General features: G+C 32.1%; 1 protein-coding gene across 2 annotated transcripts in view; it reads right to left on the bottom strand.

Moving 5' to 3' along the window:
- The window catches only part of LOC125051132, a 66,634-nt gene extending 49,764 nt beyond the window's left edge, over positions 1–16,870 (bottom strand). Inside the window, exons 1-2 of one of the 2 annotated variants that reach the window (XM_047651293.1) lie at positions 16,770–16,870; positions 9,864–10,039 (exon numbers count right to left, since the gene is read on the bottom strand). In XM_047651293.1, coding sequence (XP_047507249.1) covers positions 9,864–9,936 — 73 coding nt within the window. In that variant the 5' untranslated portion in view covers positions 9,937–10,039; positions 16,770–16,870. Of the gene's footprint in view, positions 1–9,863; positions 10,206–16,769 lie in introns of those variants that run through there. The other variant, XM_047651291.1, reaches the window with a different exon arrangement.
- Between the last annotated feature and the right edge of the window lie 882 nt (positions 16,871–17,752).

Genomic DNA, 17,752 nt, shown 5'->3' with positions numbered 1-17,752 from the left:
TACAAATAATGTTATTTTTAAACAGAATACTCAACTCTCAAGAGTACAAATGCAATTGTATTCCTTGAAAATTCCCGTCGAAACAAAGTACACGAGGCGTAGAATACATTTGAGTTTCACTTACACCCAACTGCTTGCCAGACGGGCATTGAACACAATTTGTACCTAATACCTCTGTGAATTTTGTTCTCACAATTTGTATTTTAGGTGTACTGCTTGCATAATCTGTATTAAACTATTGTTTAACAAATACTCGTTTGTCATACTGGGTGCATGAAGAAAAGATTTAGATGAATTATTTTTTGATGTTATTAACTTTTCAGCAATCGTGGTTTGCGAGTTTGCAAATCAATTATAGCGTCCCCTTGTTTTTCGATATGTCTTATTGAACACGCGTATTTAATATTGTATTTTTGACAATAATAAGCATTTCTTAAAAAGAAGCAAGGTATATATTTTGTTGACTTACTACTACAATCTCTCTTAATTAGGGGAGTGTTGGCCTAGTGGCTTCAGCTCGTAGCTCATCGTCGTAGGTTCGATCCCCGGCTGTGCACCGATGGACTATCTTTCTATGTGCGCATTTAACATTGACGGTGAAGGAAACAATTACATTTAAAAATGATCATGAAACAGATTCAGAAATCTGAGGCCAAGACCTAAAGAGGTTGTAGCACTACTGATTTTTTTTAACTACAACAATATTTTAAAAACGTGTTTTGAACTCTACCCTTTTACTTTTACTTAATAATTTATTTAAATAAAATGCTTAAAAGAAACAATCATTATCAAATATCGTTTTACAAATAACATTAAAAGTGGAATAGTTAATTAGTTAGGGGATGCAAATAGTCCTTCTGAGGAAAAACAAGATAAGAATATTATGGTCCTGAGTGCCATAAAGTAAAGACGAAAGTGCGCAAGTCATAGCGAATGTAGACGACAGCGGAGATAATCAAGATTTTACAAAAGTCAAATGTACTCGAACAAGGCCGAAGTAACGCGCCTGCCCGGGTACAGGCGGGGTACAAAACGTGTTTAGTGAATTTGTTATTCAGCGTTCAAATAGCATATCTGAAAAGCTCAACAATTTTAGTATTCGACCAGTTTTCTATTTCTCTTTTCGGCTTATTTTTGTTAAGCTTTTTCATCTCTTTAAATATTCGCGCTTGAATATTCAACAGACTTATCTATCTGAATATTGCTGAGTTTTGTGAGTTTTATGAGCGGCAACCCGGCTTTGCATCAGCGCATGCCTTGCATTCTATATTACATTGTACTTAGCATAGCATGTTGCCATAAACATACTAAATCAGAACTATTGTTAAGTAGTGTTTCAAAAATAAAAATAAAAACCAATATTCTAAAGTTGAATTAGTTCCCAACACTTATATTAAATTAGTAATAGTATCTTCGAAACCATTTAAATTTTCGAACCTTCTTTTAAAATAAAACAATCAAATATTCTAAATTTGAATTAGCCATCTGTCATATATTTTTTATAACTGTTGTGTCATAGATACCTGCCAGTATCAATAATTAAAAAGCAAATAGGTATGTACAAGTACAGACTATATTCGTATACACGCCGAGAGATTAAATCGATGTCGTGATTTAGCGTGATAGCTGCCGTGCAATGAAATTAAATTGATAATTAATGCAAGCTCAACGTTTCGCTGACTCACGTTTGCGAGATATTTTTCTTAATTACAGCTACAAAGGCAAAAATTATACTGCGATGATTATGTAAATTTAGATCTGCGTTTAATTATGGCGTAAACCGTAAAAGCTGCAAGAATTTTGTTTCTTTTTCTAATAGGTTTTCGACTCAAATTATTTCTTAAACTCTTTCATAAACTATAGAATGAGAAGAGTTTGAGGGTTTTCCCTTTCAACTATTCTCAAGATCTATTTCAATATTTATAATACTAAACAAGTATAACAGACCATTGCATACTGCTGAAATTTTCATTAACCCAAATTAATTCTTTATACAAAAAAACATACTTTTACATGGGTTTTGTAAATTCCCTTTACATACAAACAAAACTATGTTTAATGATATAAATGTTTGATATTAGTATAATTAACTTCTCTCTAGATATTTTAATCGTGAATTTAGAACCCCTCAATCTTGTATTTAACTGTTGACAGTTCGAAAGATAAACAATATAATCAATTTAAATGTATTTTACATTTGGATTCCAATAAATATTAAGTACTTAATTTGCAGACGTTGTTCTTGGACGTCTGATGAAGTAATTAGTCCGACAATACTCCAATTATGTCGGCACCTAGTCGCTTTGAGACCGAGCTAATACAGAATTCATTAAAATAAATTATTCTAAATATTTTGAATAAAGTGTACGTGATATTGAAGTTGAGTTTTGACCTATTTGTTACGTATATTATTGTGTTAAATATCCTGTGAATTGTCAGAAGTCATTTAGTTCTCATAAAAAAAAATCTAATATCCATTAAAACATCATGGAACTCACTTCCAGTCCCTATTCGCTTAGCTCCTTCTCTATCTTCCTTTAAATTTCTTCTTTACAAACATTACCTGTCCACATCGTATCCCTAACTTTAATAATAGGTACCTACCAACTGTCGTGAGACTGATCTTAATTTAGGAAATTAAAAATGATTCATACGTGCATTTTTATTATTATTATTATTTTTTTTTTCATGTATTCTTTATTAGTTTAGTTTGTTTTTTGTTCCTCATAAGTTTCTTTTTCTAAACAACTTAATGTAATACATGTATTTTTGCACTTCTTGCTTTTCGTGGTTGCCTGGAAGAGATCGCTCGAAAGCGATAAGGCCGCCAGTTGCTCTCCTTTTTATTTAATTATGTCAATTGTACTATATTAATGTATATGCAACGAAGTGTTAATAAATAAAATAAATAAATAAACATCCCATAAATCCTTATTTCTGAAATCTAAATTATACTTTTTAGCCTTTCACAGTAAGAGTACAATTTTGAAAGAGACAAATAACCACTAGTTAACACAACCATATTACATGTTTAGTTTATGAATATAAAGTTTAAACTATAACAAGTTAAGAAACTCAACGTTTGCCCCAAGCTTCTATAATGAAACGGAACGTATGTAATCTGGACGTTCACTTTGGCGTGATAGATATGTCTATTTTCATCTAACTATATATATTTTCATCTATTGTGTGTGTATGTGTGTGTCACCATGCACAGTTTTATAATTTAATGGGAAATGAATAATAATAATTTATTTGCAAGAATATAGTACAAAAATATTATGACAGTAAAATCTGTCTTACATAATGGTGTGCAAATTTGTCTTACATAATTAAAATATAGAATTTTACATTGTAGCTATGTATTACATTACATTATCAATCATATCATCATAGTAATTTTTTTATTTTTTTTATCACATCATCACATTATTAAAATATATTATTACATAATCAAATTAATTATAATGTGTCACTCAAATAATCATGAATAGAACAATATTTTTTATCTAAAAGTAATATATTAAGTCGATTTTTAAAAACCCTAGTAGGATCTTTAAATGGTTTTGGTAAATTATTATGAACTTGACTATTATTCAGCATATTTGCAATCAAAACAGCTAAGGAAAGCTCAATACGATTGTATTAATTAATATCGCTATTGTATTTATTACAGGTGATGTAAAGCATGCATTGTGTAGAAGTGAGTAGTTAGTAATGTAGCGTCAGTGCTGAAATCGTTTGAGACGCCGAACTCGAGCGCGGTGTTTCGCTCCATTGAATCTTTGAGTTCGCTTGTTTTACGGTTTCCGAAGTTAAACTGAAACTTTCCACTTCACTGCAGCTAAAAATAAAATAAACTTATAAATAACTAGCTGACCCGGCAAACGTCGTTTTGCCATGTATATCATTTACAATAAAAAAATAGGGGTTGATCGTAGAGGGGTGAAAGTTAGGGGTTGTATGTAGTTTTTAATGCTGTATCATAAAAAAATAGAAATTAAAAATGTTGTCTAAAATATAAAAAATTTAGGGGTGGACTACCCCTAATATTTAGGGGGATGAAAAATAGATGTTGGCCGATTCTCATAGATACCGGATAAGCACAAAAATTTCATCAAAATCGGTCAAGCCGTTTCGGAGGAGTATGGCAACGAAAACTGTGACACGAGAATTTTATATATTAGATTTTCAAACGAAATGAACTCCATATCTGAAGTATAAATGCGGGGGCAATCATTACAATGATACTAGCACGTAATTTCGATTTATGAGGGTAAAATCTATGAAATATATTATTTACGGATGAAAGATTGTTCGTATAATCTTGAGGTTCTGTATCTCGATAAAAAGGGTAGGCACTGAAGTCCTATGGGGGGAAAATTTTCACTGAAATAGAATTAAAGTTTTCAATGAATAGAATATTTTTTCATTGAGTTCTGTAATGGAAAAATACCTCTGCATAGGTATTTTTCCCATATAGACGTTTTCTCACGGGTAGATCTACCTATATACCTAAAGGACGTTCTTGAAATAGACACAAGTAATTAGTATTTCGACAAGACAAATGGTGGATAGATAACATTGATGTTCATAACTGTATTATACCTACATTTAGAAGAACCACTTTGATTGTATGAAACAAGAGAGGTGACATTTGAGAATGATTTCTGTCATCCCCTAAAGAAAGAAGACTATTAAATATAAATATTATTTGCGCACCACGACTATGTGGAACCAGCTGTCCATCGAAGTAATTCCGAACCTATTCGATTTAGGCAGCATACCAATCCCTAAAAGACCGGCAACGCAATTGCGAACCATCTTCCAGTGGAGTGTCAATTTTTTTTTTGACAATTCACACCAATTGATCTAGTCCCATGCTAAGCTGGTGAAGCTTGTCTTATGGGTACTAGGCAACGGATATACATACATATTATAGATATATAGACATATAAATACATACATAAACACCCAAGGCCTACGCACAACACCAAATGCTCATCACATCGATGTTCGTCTCAGCCGGGGATCGAAACCGTGACCCATGGATTCGCAGTCACGGGTACTAACCACTAGACCAATGAGTAGTGTCAATGGTATCACTTAACAACAGGTGAGCCTTCTACTCGTTTGCCCCTACTATAAAAAAGGAAATAAATTTACAAACATGTACAATTGGGGGTCAAATCAATTATCGTTTTATTCTCTTCTCGTTTTCAGTACGATGTAGATACGAGGTCAAACACTTAACACGTAAATAAATGTTTGTCGATACCACTTCGTTCCCGAAGGACACATTCAAAAGAACCGCAATCAAGTATCACCGGCCTCTATATGCACATGTAGGTATCCGTTATCCGGTTGGATTTGTATCTCAAGTTAATTTCCAAAGGTCTACTTTGAGATTTGCATGGGTAAACAAATCACCAGTTAAATTTTGTAACCAACATTTTGGTGCGTCTTATTAGCATTACCATATACATACTACCACTTTAAGCTTAGACTTTTAAAGAAGTAGTTAAAGAATTTATTTTTAAAAAGTATCATAAGATTGGAAAGGACAAACCATTTTAGTGAATTAGTTTTTGTCCTCAGTAGAGCAATTAAAAGGCTAAACAGTGATATGTAAAAATTTGTACTCAAGAATATAGTTTTAATAGAGTTAAGCAGTAAGAGTAAGAGTTAAGTTCCCTGTAAGTAGTGTTATTGGACAGTTTCTTGAATATCCTTATTAGTAAATAAAAATAAATAATGATTAATTCTTAAGTTAGGCTAGATCATTAAATTGTGTTTGAGCATTCAAAATAATAAAAAAATCAGTCATGGTACAACTTTTTAGGTCTGGGCCTCAGATTTCTGTATCTGTTTCATGGTTATTTTTGGTTATCCATTGGCCCACAGCCGAGGATCGAATCGACGACCTTAGGGATGAGAGTGACCCCGAAGCTACTAGGCCAACACTGCTCTGAGCAGTCAATTTATATAAAAAAATTGTATTCAAAATCTTGCCAAAAGTTCAATTAAAAATATCGTATCCTAATTGATGCCAAATTTTGATATTTATTGTAGACTGCGTAGTTTCACGAAGTATGTCATGTAATTTTTCACACCCTCCGTGTATATGTATACCTAGTTAATAAACTAATTATATGCCGTGGCATTAACAACTAAATATTAAAATCTCGTTAATTATCAACAATAAACGGAAATAAAGCCGTGTCACGCATGTTTAGCAAGTTAAAGTTTGAATAATGTTTCACGAAACGAACTTATACCAAGGTTGAGGGAAAATGAAGTTTGCAATCTGAACGTAATGTTGTGTAAATGAGGGCTCGTAAACTAATCGTGGCTGGCGCCAGAGTACCCAAACAAACTTTAATGATCACCTGCGAGAGGATATTGAGCTGTATACTGCCTCAATAAGGAAATGTTTATTTGGAGTAGTTTTTAGTTTCATACGTTCATAAAATAGTTATTGAATTATCGGTATTTATTTTAAGGCACAGTAACAAAACATTTAAAGAGGTCACAACATACAAAAAACCCAATATATACATTATTAATACTAATTATAAAAATAATAAATAGAAAATTTAAACAAATTTTAAAAGTTTGGTCCCTGTGGTACCTATCTTGTGTACCTTCACCGCTGGTAGAATTTTCTATATATTACTAGCCGATCCGGCAAACGTCGTTTTGCCATGTATATCATTTATAATAAAAAAATAGGGGTTGATCGTAGAGGGTTGAAAATTAGGGGTTGTATGTATTTTTTAATTCTGTAACATAAAAAAAATAAAAAATAAAATTTTATCTATAAATAAAAAAATAAAAATTAGGGGTGGACTACCCTTAACATCTGGCGGGCTGATTTGTGAATCTAAACAATTCCCAGATCCCCTTGAACACACACAAAAAATTTCATCAAAATCGGTCCAGTCGTTTAGGAGGAGTTCAGTCACATACACACGCACACAAGAAATATATATATTAAGATATTAAATTCTTGTGTACTTATAAATACTGTAAATATTTTAATCTATAACTAATTAATTTTGTGTTGTTTTTTTTCTGTGTATGTATTGTTTTGTATGTGATATAAATGTTAATATAGTGGTTGACTGGAATAGATCGCTCGAAAGCGACAAGGCCGCCAATCCATATCGTTTAATTATGTTAATTGTATTATATTTCTGCAACGAAGTGTTAACAATAAATAAATAGTTGCCGCATTGGAGAAATCTGTGATGGTAGCTTATTTTGTGAAAATAATTCAAACTCCAAAAGAGCTTGACCGATTTTTATAAAATTGTATTTTCAGTAGGTCTGTAATTAACACTCTTTTTATACCTCTAAGTTTGGGCATCTTAATTTTATTTAACTTGTTGGCCAGTATATTTTTACGATCTGGCATTTACATGTAACCGTTAATTTTCACCATCCCCCATTTTAATAGCGTTAAGAATGTTTAGCTAGTAGTAAAATATATTACTCCTTAAAATGCTGCAACAATTTTATACTGCTGACTGTATGTGTCTGTCTATTTTAAAATACCGTAGGCTGTAAAAATGAGTCGATATCTGTACATTATCTGTTGCCATAAGAAACATGTGAAGCGGAAAAAAATGATTTCGTTTAATATCATTGTATTTTGGTCTAGTTTAGTTTAAAAATTAAATTAGCCGCTTAAATCGCATTTAAAATTAGCCGCTTAAAGGCGCCATTTTTGCAGCATGGCGAATGTTGCAAAAATGGCGCCTTATATCAGTTTTTGAACTCCATTCTGACTCTTTTTACAATAATGACACGAATATACAATTTAAAAAAGAAATACTATGCCTATATTTAAATCAATACATTTGGCATACAAATGAAGTGCATATTTTCTTCTGCCTTTTTGAGCTTTTGTTTTAAAAAAAAAGATTTTCTAAAATTACACTATGCGTGTTCTACCGTACAATCCAATAATGTTGACTTTATACGCACGATAGCTTGATGCAAATTACTTTTTAGTTGTTCGCTTACGTCGCTACCCCCTCCCCCTCATCCACTTCCGGTTTCCTTCGGCTTGTTAATGATTCATTCGGTGAGGCTTCACTAAATCTGCCCTGCAAGCATTAGCCGTGCTGAAATATGTTCCGACCGCGCTATAAATAATATTACATCCATGCACTGTATTATCCTTTATACTCCACCAAATTTTTATAAAAATAAATTTTTGTTCACTAGAGGAAAAAAATATCCTCCATAAATAAACAGTTAATTATCGATAAGATACTACTGTACTAGTAGTTCAAACTATAATGGTATCTTGACTCAGATTGCATTCCTTCTTTCATCATTTTCATTTATTAAAGAAGTAGGTGATCAGCTGTGTAAAAAGGCTTAACATAAAGTTAACAATTATCTAGTTGACAAAAGGGCCTGGGACTAGTGCTAGACAGGCTACTTCTAATTAATTTGCGATATTTGTTTTAAAATAAGTGTTGTTTGATGATTTGCTATTTTAAAAGAGTACCGAGAGTTTTTTACGCCGGCTTTTTCTCGCGGACTCTGTCTTCTTTGCCGATGAGTAGGGGTGCCTACAAATTCAAATTTAATGACGTGGAATAAGTGATACATGTATCTTATGTTATGTATTTTATCAGCTTATGTGTGGCATATTATGTTGTAAATTATTCGGTTCGAGGCATGTCGTATTTACTAACAATGTTTGCCAAGGAATTTTAATGCGTACAAAGAAAAGATTTCATTGGTGCAACACCGTGATGAATCCCAGTCAAACGCTTAAACCACTAGGCCAACACTGCTCTTTATAATATTCATATACTTTTAATATGTGATATATACTGAACTTAGCATTAAACAAATCGAATTATAAGATTCTTAAGTTCCAATATTTTTCTGTAAAATGTTCACCGTTTATTACAGCCAAGTACAAAATTCTTTAACTTATATTAGTTTTTGATGCCACAGAAACGCTGTAATTCTAAAATGAAACGTAAAGGAATTTTAATCTACTTTTATGTTTGAGAAAAGTTTTTTAAACTACAACTCGGACTTTAGCTAAATCCAGAGACGAAACTCTATTCAAGAATTTAAAGTATCTAGGAAACAATCTGTTTCTAAATATTTATTAGGATTTGTCGAAGAACGTGATGCTTAAAGTATTGTTCGATTTCCGTTTCTTCCGGTTAAAAAATTGTGAAATTTTTGATTTGTTTTCCGCCATTGCATTGGTGGGCTGCGCGGACCCGTGGCTTATTAATAAGGCTGTTCCTGTTAAATTTGTATGGCAATTGTATTACCGTAGACAAGATTCTCTTAGTTTAGAGATGTATATCGGTAACCAAAGTAGGTATTCCCTGGTGGATCGTATGCCAGGGTAGTAGGTAAAGCGAACCCTGAGGGCCCTTTATAGAGGCCTATGCTTTTTTATTTACTTGATATTTACGGATTTTAATAAAATAAGATTGGAGAAATCGTAAACTCCTAATAATTCAATTGATAAATTTTCCGTAAGTGTGTAAAAGCTTGCAAATACACCGACAAATTGTTTACTTAATAAAGATATTATAAAAAATCTATTGTGAAAAAACTATTAAAACTGTCATAATGCATTATTTGCTAAATGTTCGTTCATTTTGTTTTTAACCACCAAAACTCGAACCTAGACCCTTACCGGTTAAACTAAAAATACAACCAGTTACTCTTAGATTAACGCCTTAGATACCTAATCTATTAAGTTGATGCGATATCCTCTGTACGAAACTTTGTTTGGGCTACGTAAGAATTCACCAATATTCCTAAATACCTCTGTTTTGTCATACCTAATAAAATAATCTTAAGTAAAAACTTACCAGCAATCGCCCGGCCCAGCAGCAACGTGCTGAAGACGATGGTCAGCACTTTGCCGTTGTATCTAGCCACCATCTTGCGTAATTACTTCCCGCCAATATCAACTTATCCAACACATTATGGTTTTAACACTTCAAATGTCATTCGTCACAATGAAATGTCAGTGTTCATGTCAAAACTGAAAACAGTTTGAAAGTAAAAGACACAGATACTGTGTATGTTCTTCTTTGGAAGGTGATTAAGCGATCAATTTAAAACAATACAATTATTAATTCGCTGCGAAAGACACACTCCTATACGATATACCTAAAAGTACGCAAATTTTACCGCCGTGACGTAGCATTTAGCAGATATAACTTCCCGCCAACTCTTTGTTCGATTTTAGGAAAATTAGTACTAACGCCTGAAATCCTCATTAATTAATTAACAGGCAGAAATGTTACACAAGCCCTATAGAGCCTTATAGACTTATGGTAAGAATTAGAGTGAACAATGACTTCTGCTTGCAAATTTTTTGAAGCACGTATCATACTTAGCGTAAGTCTTGAATTTTAAAATTAGGGCGAGATTTAAAAACTTTGACACCAATTATGAGGATTTTGATATTTTCCACCTCACCAAAGATGTGAGAAAGTAGTCGAAGAGGCGGGAAGACTCTGATTTTGTTTAGGCAGTAATTTGAAATATTAAGTATTACTTTTGTTCCAAATGTTAAGTTTCAGTTTTCTTTAGTTTTTTTTGTCTATTAATGTACTTATTTGTTTTCTGCTTCGTATATATTGTTTATCTATGTAATCTGTTTTGGCTTTCTGTATTGTCTAAGTGTTTTGTTTTATAATATGTATCTTAACTGTAAAATTACTTACTAATAAATAAAATATATAAAACATAAATGTATTTTTTTTATATACAGGGGGCTCACCTGTTGTTAAGTGATACCGCCGCCTATGGTTATATCCTTATCTCAATGCCAGAGGGCTCGCGAGTATGTTGCTGGCCTTTTAATAATTGCTACGCTCTTTTCAAAATAATAGATACAAATAGAATGTAAATGAAAACAAAATAAATTAATTTAACGTAGAATATTTCCGTTACACCAAACATAATTAACAAACAAACTAAACCGTGTTTCTGAAGTCATAATTCTATTAACAGTTTTAACCAGCTTTTATTCCCAAATGAATGAAGCGAGATAAAAATTGAGGACAACTTCTACCTAGAGATCTCATAATTTACGTTTTTATTTGTAGTTTGTAACTCAATGACTCGCGTTAAACAATATCCCGAATGTATTGACTTTATTAATTGAATTGTTTAGCTTTATGCTGTTTTTTTAGCCATAGTCCATAAAAAACTGTTTTCTCAGAATGTTTTTGTTTATCTATCTTTGCTTATTATTAAAGGGTGGGAAATTCAGATCGAAACAGTTAAACTCCTTATCGTAAATCCTTCATTTGGACTAAAACTGAGTGAATAAGGATACAAGTCAATAATTTCTATGATACTCTCTTGTGCACTCAAAAAATTATTTGTTTCACCAAATTTTTTCAAATTCAAAATCATTTATTCATTTAGGTAACACAATGTACACTATTAACGTCAATAAAGAAATAAATATTAAACGCTTCTAATTTTACACACCGAAACCGATTCTCATTATAAAAAATACAACTTCAAGTCACCTCTCAGTTAAACAAGTCCTCTAATTGTGACATTAAGTAGTACTTGGGATTCTAAGTATAAAGTATACCTGTTTGTTATGTAAATAAAATGATTATGTAAGGTTTTTTCTCGACTACAGCCGCATTCACTTTATATGAAAATATTAAGAAATAACTATAAACTAAGCAGCATAATTAATAATGTACATGTATTTCCACACAGGTCATTGTGACAACATACGAGGCAGTTTCAACGTTGAAACTTGCCAAGTTATTATTAAATTTGAATTCAGTGAATTTGCAGCGGTTTGATTGAGTATTGTTTGAAAATAAAATCTGCAGTTTAATGAATTCACGGACCAAATACCGTACTTCATCAATAAAGTTAAAAGTCTGAATTAATCAAAATATTATAAACGGAAGTATGAGTTTACATATAAAATGCTACTCTACTTCTATAAGTATATAGTAGTATATGATTATTAACATTTGTACAGACGCTAGACTTTTCCATGGTACAATTTCAAAATGCTTTATTTGTAGATAGGAAAATATAAAATAAAAATCATTTAAATGTAAAAATTATGAGGAAGATATTAGAATAGTGAACATGTTCTTAATACCATGCATGCTCGTCGGTTATGGGAACTTTTATCTTGTCCCTTCTCTAGTACCTCCTGGATTAGGTAGAAGTATGTACCTACCTGATTTCACCATCCTTGTCTGCCTTGTAAATCTAACTTGTTAAGCATTTCTCATTCATCCGTTCTACACGTCAAAACCACCTAAGCATTCCCTTTCGTATCCTGTCATTGCGTCCTCTTTTAACCTACACTGCTTACGTATCTCACTATTACTTATCCTATCACTGAATATTACACATTATTTTATTTTAACGAAATGATTGCAAAGTATTTTAAGAATTTCAGTAATGCCGTAGATTTATGTTTTTGGTACTAGCCAATTAGCCAGTAAATTTATTGCCAAGTTTGTTAAAAAACTGTAGAAAATTTGTTATGAACCCATGTGGGGTTGTACACGGTCATTTGTTAAATTAGACGAACACGTTGCGTGACACGCACCAAGGCGTTGCCGAGCGTGTCACGCACTATGTCATTTCAGTGTTGTCTGTGTGTCTATAATTGTGTAAATTAGCCTTGAAAGTTTTCCTAAATTACAGCTAAAGCCTCTGGACCATGAGGGAATAGAAAATAACAAAGTACTGGAAAATCTCGAAATTTTGCGCGTAACATCTAAAAGCGTCGCGAACCCGAAGTCATTATATACTATTTTAATAGTAGAAAAATTCAATATTGTTGTTCGGGTTAAAAATCACTATCGCTATAGAGTTATAACACCGCTCCAGAGAGCTTACAGATTAACATCAATAACGATTTCATTTGTTTTTTTTTCAATTGTGTACCGGCTGGTTTACACGCCCAATAAACTCTAATAACGTTAAAACTCCACTTTCAATGTAGTTAATACTGAAATCGGAATAGGAATCGATGGTAAGCTTGCCGTATGGATATAGCAAATGATATTCAAATTAAGGAACAACCAAAGTAATTATAAATTTTCATTCTCTATTTTTAGTATATTTACAACGATAAGAACACTATTAATCTCTTTATATACAAAGGTTTGACAGATATGAATGAGCATCTTAGCTAATTAATCCAGTTTTTTATATGAATAAAAGGAAAGATTGTTTACCAAGCGAGCAAACCACTATTATAATGGCGGGTATTTTTGAATCCAAAGGAGCGAGGCATTCTATAGTTGAATCCTAAGCTCGCCAAGCGAGAGCGTATAGTATTCAATATAACTTATGAAATTACTTTGGGTTCTGTTACAGGATTTGTATCGTAATCAAGAGCCCGATATAACAGTAACTAGTAACTCTGCAGGTAATAAATATTCTCATTATAACTATTAAATATCGTCTTAATTCTGCATTTGAACAAACAAATGAAGGCGTTTTTACTTATACAGAAACTTCTTTAGTAACCGCGCGCGTTTTTTGACAGCCAGAACATTTTCATACAACGTTCGTGATCGATCTCTTTGGTGATTAAAACCTTCAAAAACAATATCTACATTCCAAATTCAAATCACTTAATCCGTAGAGATCGAGGCTTAAGATTAAGCTATTTTAGTCCATGTTTACAGGGAACCAGTAGTTTTATGAATAGATTAAGTACTAAGTGATTAAAAAATGATTTAGCTTATTTTTCTGTTTGTTATCCGTAAGAACCCTTTTAAGCTATAAAGTACTCTTTTGCCTCGAAAAAGGTTTTATATTTTATAAATAAAAAAATACTATTAACTTTTTTTTACTTTACGCTATATTTTCTGAGTTACAGTATAAATATATGATACTTCGATACTTTCTGTACAATAAGAATACAATCTTGTGTTTGGCTGTATATTTTTTATGTTATTACTAGGCGCTTTCCAGGCTTATAAACGTAACATTATCGATATATTATTTGCGATAATAACAATATCATAGCAGAATATTATAGTGAACATTTATCCCAATTGTATACGGACAAAGCCACGGAACAATAAAGTCACATTAGAGTTACTTTTTATTATTTACGCGGGTAGAATTTGTAACCACATTCTTTGCAATATCTGCTCCGCCATTTGGCGTCCTGAATGCATACTCACGTATTGAATGAACAAATATAATATTTAACATTTATCTGGTAAATTATATTATACCTGCGTATTACATTTATGTTGTCGCATTTTACAAGACCACTCCCGTTATACTTGCAATAAGCATTGGTTGGTCTTTGTGCAATCTTGCGTGTTGTTCCCACGAGAATGTAAGTGCGTGCTCCTATTTCACCATTCCTCCTGCTGATACAGGCCAAATCTTTGCTTTTAATTAATCATATTATTATTCACTACTTAAGATGTCATGTGGAACATGAGGAATGGTTGCAGCTCCTTACAAACGTTGTGTAAAATGACAAAACCTGGCGATTAAAAAGAGTGGCGGAGACTTTATTGCCAGTTATTCTCTACCGTTCTACGTCCTTGATTTGAGACCTGGCAGTAAATGTAAAATAAGAAGCATTTCATTTTTTTTGACGTTCATAAATCATAAGTATACATTGTGTTACCTATATGAATAAACGATTTTGAATATAATCGTTGAGTAAAATTATTCATATTCTAAACATACCTATACCGTATATCAGTATATACTTATATAGTTCTCGATATTCTAATAATGACAGCTATTTGTGTTTGTCTACAAATACATTACTCTTAAAAGCTTTAAAAGCCTCAAAGTACTTCTTTGTAAAAATATCTCAAGCGGTATAGTTCTCATAAAGTGAATTATTTTTAGAACGCTTCGTACATTTTTCATTGTTATTTGTGACAATCGTTCCAAATGACGGGACGTAACTACGTTCGTAATTTAGCTACAATTTTTATGGCACGACAAGGATTTCGCTTTTGCTTAATTGATAGTCATGCGAAATATGATCCCACATAAGTTAAAAATGGATTTAAAAATGCAACACGAATCCTCAATTTTGTCTTTAATATTTGTTAAAATTGTCTATGCCTATGTCTTACAAAGTAATAATACATATATTTTAACCTACGATATTGAAGAATTCAATAGTAATAGTTTTAATTAAACAGTCAATAGTTAAGAATACATATAACGATTGTTAGACAGCTCAAAGATCTAACAAGATTAAAATATAATCTAAGTGCAAACGTGGGGCACAAATTCGATTTGTTTTTCGAAAGATCGAAAAAAGAGTTATAAAAAGACAGTTAGAAAAGCATAAAAAGGGAGATATAAAAGTGCCGTTTCTGAACATTGTGTCATTAGAACGGTGGATAATAAAACGAAGCTAAAACACAATCACGGCGCGATGATAAACGTGGCACTTTCAATTTATCGTGACTATCATGAAGCAGTAACATGGACGAAGGAATGGCCGGGTATAACTCGCCCATTTATGTCGTATTTCACGTACAAAACGTAATGGTTTCACGTACGTCTGGCCTTGACAGGTAAAAGGCAAAGATAAAAATCCTCGACTGAAATAAAATTACACCAATACATATTTTATATAAGAAAATATCTGAGCTACGCCGTTTACGGGTGGACATTATTTGATATTTTTCTCTATGCGACTTTCCTAAACAAATGGTATCCTAGTCCACTAAGTTTCTCCTTTATCTACTCGTTTACGTGGAAGGCAGTACTTTGTACATACCGGACTATATTCATCTTAATGCATGAATAAGCTATATATGCAACTGATTACAGTAGAATTTAGTTGCTCTATAAAGCGGTCGATATTAAGTTTATTAGAATTATTGCACAATATCTGCTACGTCAGTGATTCTTAAAATGGAATTTTCAAATAATATATATCATACGCCCACGGATGGATGCATTAGATTTTTCATTATTATTACCATATATCCAAGACTATTAAAATATATAACGAGAGCTAACAAAAAATCGTTGTAAATGTTCATGCATTTTTAACAGTACTGCCGGAAGGAGATTTCATTTTATCTAGTCTCTAGAAAATTCTGAAATACGATAAAATATAAAAGTGTATTGGCCTTTATCGTCTAAAATATTCTTTATTAGTATACTTTATTACTAGTACGAATTGATAGTAGTTTATTAAGTATTGACGTTTTTATATAGTTATAAAGATAGAAGTTTCAATGAACCCTAAATGATACTAATAACACACTGTATTGAAATTAAATATTGATTCGATAATTGCTTGAACTCATTAAAGGCGAACTGTTTTACTACATTTTATATACGTTGAAACTTATCCATAAAAAAATTACACAATTGAAACCGTAACGGATAATTCTTTTTGTATGCAGTTACTTACAAAAATTATTCTACTTCTCGATTAGTAACTAGTGAAACTAATTTTAGTATTTGATCAGAAATTCCAAATTTCAAGGGTTAAATTTAGAGGTATTTTACATCGCTTGCATTTTATTTTATCTGATTAGGCGTAGCACTTAGACCGGAAGTGCTACGGCGTAGATACACGGTTAAACTAGTATTTTTAACATTTATGTAGAACGAACAAAAAACATTTAGATATTTTTAGAAAAAAAAACCAACTTTAGGATAATTTAAGTCGTGCCCAATTAAATATTCCAGTTTCGAATAAAATATTATTTTAAAGAAATATAAATTTTGTTTTATAATTAATAAGTTTGTCAAACATTTAAGATTATTTTTGTATTTCACTATCACATATTCGCCGTAGCGGTGCGGCTTTCCGGTATATTGTGGACGCGACACAACACGACGTCTCTTCGGCGCGCGCCCGACTGCGCTACCCTTCATTCATTGAGGCCGTGTTTACCTTTGCACTTACAATCGATCTCACGGCTTACTCGAATTTAAAAAAACTCTTCCTATCTTTTCCTGTAGAGTAGTAGTCAAGATATCTTAACCGAGATTCACCATACTTTAGAAGTGGATACCATATCTTTTACAAAAACTTTTTAAAGTTCGGTGGTGTCTAGTAATAATTATTGTTTACTGTAGAAAAAATTAAGATTTTGAATGCAGAGGCTTTAAAACAAACCGTATATGTCGTTGATACTGCCGATGGCTGGCCATGCGTCATGCTCGTGAACGGGTCCTGCTTGTGGTGACTGGTCGTACTTGAATTCGTGTATGCGGTGATGTTGCTTATTTCGACTATGTGTTTGCGTGTTGTTCCCACGAGAATGTAAGTGCGTGCTCCTATTTCACCATGCCTCCTGCTGATAGAGGACAAGTCTTTGTTTTTTTTTTCAAATTTATGGTATTATTATTAATTACTTGATATATCATGTGGAACATGGTGTAATAGTTGCAGCTCCTTATTATATATATATATATAATAAGGAGCTGCAACTATACTATATATATAGTGTTTATTGCCAGTTCTTCTCTTCCGTTCTACGCCCTTGATTTGAGAACTGGCAGTAAATGTAAAATTAGAAGCATTAATATTTATTTCTTTAGTGACGAGTCATAAGTGTTCATTATGTTACCAACATGATTAAATGTTTTTTTTTACTGATGCAAAAACATACATACACGTACCTAAGCAACTGGGTATATATTTGGATAGCAAAAAAGTAAACAAAATTCTTCACAATTTGAAGATAAATGAGAACGAATACGTATGATTTTCTTTTCAATATTATTTAAT

Source organism: Pieris napi, chromosome 7 (genome assembly GCF_905475465.1).
Source record: "Pieris napi chromosome 7, ilPieNapi1.2, whole genome shotgun sequence".
In the NCBI taxonomy this organism is placed as follows: domain Eukaryota; kingdom Metazoa; phylum Arthropoda; class Insecta; order Lepidoptera; family Pieridae; genus Pieris; species Pieris napi.
Note: the sequence above shows the minus strand (reverse complement) of the source record. Positions and strands in the feature narration are given on the sequence as shown.